The following is a 6,333-nucleotide window of genomic DNA, read 5'->3' as shown; positions in this document are numbered from 1 at the left end:
ATATATATATATAATCTTGTTGCTGAACTAATTTCTCATTAGACTCTTAGCTGCTAAAGAGATTTCTAATAAATAATCTCTCACTGGCCTATTGCAATTGAGTTTTATGGGACCAATCATGCACAATGTTTTGGTCTTTGATTTGTTGGTTTCTTCCTTTTTATAGGCGCTTGTTGGGAGGAAATTTTTTTTATCAGATTATGTAAAGAGCAGACTATTGAATAAATGTAAAGCTTCAATGCATCTCCCATCTAATGATGAGCTTCATTCATTTTAATTAATTCTCTATGTTTCTGACAATTGTATTAAGACTCTTCAAAGATGTGCGCAAGCCCTCTTTAGTCGATTGGGCTCTGGATCTCCTAATTCTTCTTGTGATGGATAATTTTTAAGCATTTTATCAAGAGATAGGGCCTAATACGCTGGAGTTATATTTATTTAGTTATCAATTTAGGAGTTTATTGCAATTATTTCTTTACTAATTTAATAGGGGCATGCATCATAGGGATGTCAAAAATTGATTTAACATGTCAACTCGACCCGAACCTACTCAAAATATCAACATTCGGGTTAATCACAATAAATTTTGAGTCGGGTCTGGGTTGACCTGCCAACTCAAAATTAACCCATCAATCTTAAACTGACTTGAAATAGAGCAGCAAACCCAGTTTTGACCCGAATAATTATTATTCCTTATATTAAACGAGTTATACAGGTTGAAGGTGAGTTGTGTTCGGATTGAAGTTTCTGACCCATTTAATATATGGTTCTGGTTTGAGCTATTTTGGCTTGAGTCAATTTTTCGAGCAAATAGGAACATGCCTCGCGAACCCAACTTCATATCTCTAATGCATCCTTCGTTACTCTAAAATGACCATCTAGTGTACAAGTAAACAATAATTTAGTGGTTTTTATGTGACTTAAATATATAGTTTTTAAGTGAGGCATAATCCAAATAACATAAGATGGCAAAATGAAATAAAACAAAAATATGCCAAAAGAAATTAAAACCATCACTAAACAAAACCAAACTATCAACTAACTTTTTTCAACACCACAAAATGGGGAGGACACAAAAATAAAGAATGAACAACACACAACTGCTTTGGTGTCTTTAATGATACTCTTAAGTAATGAAGTTGATATTCTCAAATCCAAATGAATTGGCTATGAAATTGATACACCACTAGATTTGTTATTTCAATGCAAATTTAATAAGGAATGTTATTTCATTTATAGAATGAAATCAAGCTATGTCTATCATCTAATAAATGAAGTATATTTTTTTTTCACATTATCACCATTAAGATGATTAGTAAAATTAAGTATTTTTATCATTTTTTTTCCAAAGAAAAAAAGAATTAATTTCACATTGCCATCATAAAAAAATATGGAAAGTAATATCTCAATAGAAATTAAAAAGGAATAATTTTAATATGTTTAAACTTCATCAGTAATGGAGTAATTAATGAAAATTTGAATTATCATGAAGTCATAGAAATGAGATCAACCACTTTTCATTTTGAAATGGATAAAATCTAACAAAGATTGACCTAAAATTTTGGTCTCTTCTCTTTCTCTTTCATTAATGGTTATAATGAAAGTATGGAAGGTTTAGATGCTCTATTAAGTCAAGCAGTTAATTTATCAATAATCAAATGATGACGTAAATAGCCCATGGACTCATAAGCTAGCTCCTGCAATGTCAAATCTCTCATGATACTCATCTAAAACTTCATGATTTGAATTTTTTTTCTTACACAAAGCTATTTGTGGCTCCAAGAAATATGTTATTTAATTAGAATATAAAATTCAGACTTTCTAATAAGCATTGTCATGTCAATAATTCTTATAGCAAATTTCTTTGAATTAAGACTATATTGAGCATGTCATTAGGGTTTACTTTAATCCGTACACCTGCTTCTTCAATCTATAAACATGATCAGGCTACATTGAGCTCCAAAAACTAGAAGGCTACTTGTTATACATATCTTTTTCAATAAGTCCTTTTAGATGTACTTATGAGATAAATTTAATAAGTACTTGTTTTCTATTTGATTAAAGCCTTTTATAGTTATTCATGACCGGGAACTTTAAGAAGGTCATTTAGTATGTTTTAGGATGTATACTAAGTGTTTTGCTTCATTACTATATTTTATTTTTAATTTATTTTGCACATTCATATAGGCATTACTTGTCTTTTATCATGTCGATGAATCAACTTAAATTGTTCAGTTATTTGGGACATGGACAAATATATTTGACCAAATCTTATTAATCCCCAAAAGATGGCTAATTGGTTAATATTTGAATGTTTCCTAGGAATTTATACATTAGACATTTTGTAGAGTTGAATATGCGCAAAATTTATGCAACATACAGATGAAATAAACATGATGATAAATTCCTTGGATAATTTTTAAAAATAAATGATAATTTCTAAAATATAGAAGAGTTAATATATCAAATTATTCTGGAACACTTGTCTCACCTCACCCACTAGGCTTTAAAGGAGTTGCAGAAATTTAAGGGGGTGAAATTTGAAAATTTAGAGATAATTTCAAGCCGCATAAATATGACTTCAATGTTATTTGTGACTATTAATAAGATCATCAGATAATCTAAATTCAATAATATCCATTGCTTGTCCATTAAAGCATAAATTTAAGTTAGCCACTATATATAAAAAGGTCATCTAAAGAATAAATCACTGATTAATCATTGAAAAGAACTATCACCTTGTGGATTCATCATTTCGGCTAACCAATATTTAAGAAGGGGTTTGCCAATATTGCATCCATCATACACACAAGCATGCATTATATTTATCTATTTTTTATTATACTAAAAGTTCTTACATAGAATTATAACATAGCCAAACATGGTCATAATTAACTATTCATGTAAGCAATGGACATTTCTCAACACTCAAGAAAATGCTTTTAATTTTTTTTTTTTTAATTTACGAAATAAATAATATGGTAAACCCAACTATTACATCATGTCAAAATGACCACATAAAATATCATAAATATGCAAACAATATACAATAACATCTAATAAATAATTAAAATATGTAATTAAATATTAAACAATACGCCCGTGCTAAATCATAATGTGGTCTTCTCTTAATCTTACAGAGTCGACCATTAAATAAAGACTAAAATAATACAGCACACCGATCATATTGTCAATCTTCCTTTTTCTAATGTGTGCAAGGTGCTCAACAATAACCCACAATTTAAAAGAAACATTAATTAAGCATTCATTCATAACATATAAATCCTCAATACAATTACAAAAAAAAATATATTACAAAAATTAATGCTTTTGAATGTCTCTAACTTTATAATACACCAAATTAATATTAATAATTTATCAAATATTTTCTAGGAAACTGCATTCCATTAACCAAGGATTTATGAAATCCATCATACTGAATATTTTCTTTGCCAAATTTGGTAAGTGGAGGTGACTGATACACCTAAAATATATAGCATTTATGTACACATATATATATATATATATATATTGAGGATATATAAATTAATCTTCTAATACAATTAAAAGAAAATAAAAACAATATTATATCCATTCAGTGGAAGGTGCAGTAATGGTGGAGGAAGAATCGAATCCAAGCTCCCATCTCTGTCAAACACTCCTTCCAAAGGCTGCTCTTCTCGCACTTTCCCACTGCTCAATAACACCAAGAATCTCCCCCGGCACTCCTCTCATTTCCTTTCATCTTTTTCCCTTCTCCTGCTAACACACTCTCTCTCTCTTACATGCACCATAACAGTGCTGCACAGAAGCGTGGCATATTATAAGCATGAATTTAATGCTGCAATTATGTCTTATTTTTTATATGATTAAGCCATGTGTTTACAAGCCATTATGTACATCAATATATAAGAAGAAGAGAAGGCACTAATTCCTTGTTACCTTTTTTCCTTCTCTAAACCAAACACATTCCATGCGAGTTTATCACACGCCAAGTAACCAATATGAATATATATATCAACTTGATTTAGCCTTATTCTAAAAATATATGAATCCTTAACTCTTCTTTGTTCTTGTCATGCATTCCTCAACTCTATACAATGTCAAATCCATTTTTTCTAAATCATTCTCATACAATATTGTATGTGTTCATTCCATCTGTTTTTCCTTTTTTGGCATGTTCATAGCAACCTATATGCTAGCCTATTCTTTTTATTATTATTATTTTTATACATGTTAATAATTTTATTCACAAATATATATATATATATATATATATTATATATATATAATAAAATCAATGAAACAAAATAAAAGACTCATTTGGATTTATCAAACATATTAATGTCTTGACTACTATCCATTAACCACCTTCATACATTCTCTTTAATAGCATACAAACCAGTTGAAATTAAAAAAAAAAAAAAGAAAAAAAAAGATAAGTAAGAAGAAGAATATCAAACTACAAAGCAACAAACAACTAATCATAATTTACTCCAACACTAACGCAAACCAAAGCCAAAAAAAGACCCACAAAATCTTAATTAACCATAATTTGAATCATCAATGATTCAGGTTAACTTGTACTGGACATATCAGACCAAGATGAGAAGGCCGGATTCCAATACCCAAACTCACCTCCCATGGCAACCTCAACTCCATCCACAGCTGCATTAGAACTTCCCCCTCCACCACCAATACTTGTACCCATTGCTGCAGGAGCTGATGACCAACCATTGCTCATAGCAATGCTCAACTGATCATTGCAGTAAGCCTGCTGCTTCAGCCTTTGGTAAACCTCCTGAATCCCGGCCGCCGCCACATCTCCGAATGATGACGACAAATTGTTCTCCTGAAGCTGTACATATGGCAGCTGCCCTTCGTTTTTCCACAGAGATCCCATCCCAACTGTGCTTGAAAACTGACTCCATGGCTCCATAATTCCAGCTTCCTCTTTGATTCTAACAGAATTAAGCCCGCTAAGAGGAGGATTTGGTTCAAGGCCTCGAAAGCCGGCCGCTCCGCCGGCACGTAGAAGAGCGAGAAGGTGGGAAGTGTGGGGGGCCGGCGGCGGTGGTGCGGCTGGCCCGCTCCATAGAAGTGGACTTGGAGAGAAGAGCTCGGGTTCCAAACCGAAACCGGCTCGAGCAATAGCATCAAGCGAAGAAATTGATTTGTTGGTCTTGGTCCCATTACTAGACTTACCGCCGCCGGCTACAATTGGTGCTGGCTTTGCCTTGCGGCACCCGCCACCAATCGGGACGTTGCGGAGGGCTCCACCTTTGGTCCAATAACGTCGGCAAGTCTTGCAGAAGTGGCGTGGCTGGGTGAGGTTGTAGTTGTTATAGTAGCAAAATTTGGTGTTCGATGAGTCGCACCGCGGGCACCTTAGCTTTTGCTGAGGAGGCTCGGAGGCGGTCGATGGTGATGACGAAGATGAGAGTTGTATGGTGGAAGCAGAGGAAGAAGGGGATAATGTGGTGGACATTGAAGTAGAATAGAGGAAGGGAGAGGGAGCTTCATTTGGTAGAAGACGACCTTCTGCTGAGAATGAGAGCTTCCTTTCTTCCACAACAGCAGATAAGAGTTCTTGAATCATTTTTTTGTGATGTTGTAAGACGAAAGGAGGAAGAAGAGTGGAGAGGAATCGAAGATCGAAATTGCAGGGGAAAGCTCTGCTTCAGTGTTATGCTTGGAGTGTAGTGAGGGAAAGCAGTGGAAGGGGAGTGGGTTTTATATAGAGGAAATTAATGTTGGATGAAGAGGGAGAGAAAGAGAGAGAGAGAGCTATGTCTATGTATTGTTCAAAACTTCTAAGCGCTTTGTCTTATCAGCAAAAGAGGATTTCATGTGTGAAAAGTTGTTTTGGGAGTTTTTCCTCTCTGCTTTCCACATGGCCAAGCTAATTCTTTCATTTGCATCTACGTCTGTTCTCCCTCTCATTCATCTAATTATTAAAAGATTGCAATTTTTTTTTCTTTTATTAATAGAAATGATAAAGATTCAAACTTTTTTTATATTTTGTTAAGTAAATGCAGTTCTTTTATATGTTTACAATCATATGGGCTGATTGGTTGTTGATTAGAGCATTTGGTGGTTATGGCTATGATTCTTTTTATGTAATCTGCAGCACTGTATCTTTACATAGTTTTTTTCATGTGGGAGTTGGAAGCTTTTACTCATGCTGATTATTAACTAAAGGGCATGTTAGGAATTGCCATAACATAACTTTTTTTTTTTTTAATTTTTAAAATTTTAATTTTATCATGACATAAGTTTATACATGAGATTTTAGGGGATAAGATTTATACTTTTATTATGACATAAGATTTT

The 6,333-nt window shown here is 33.0% G+C and overlaps 1 protein-coding gene across 1 annotated transcript; it reads right to left on the bottom strand.

Annotated features, from left to right (window-relative positions):
• Nucleotides 1-4,444: 4,444 nt before the first annotated feature.
• LOC110033151 (dof zinc finger protein DOF5.7-like) lies at nt 4,445-5,726 on the bottom strand. Its single transcript, XM_020737043.1, has one exon. It carries the CDS (start codon nt 5,597-5,599, stop codon nt 4,577-4,579), a length of 1,023 nt encoding a protein of 340 aa, XP_020592702.1. The 5' UTR covers nt 5,600-5,726; the 3' UTR covers nt 4,445-4,576.
• Between the last annotated feature and the right edge of the window lie 607 nt (nt 5,727-6,333).

This window comes from Phalaenopsis equestris, unplaced genomic scaffold (assembly GCF_001263595.1).
Source record: "Phalaenopsis equestris unplaced genomic scaffold, ASM126359v1 Scaffold001098, whole genome shotgun sequence".
Lineage (NCBI taxonomy): Eukaryota > Viridiplantae > Streptophyta > Magnoliopsida > Asparagales > Orchidaceae > Phalaenopsis > Phalaenopsis equestris.
The sequence above is the reverse complement of the archived record's forward strand: the minus strand, read 5'-3'. Positions and strand labels throughout refer to the sequence as shown.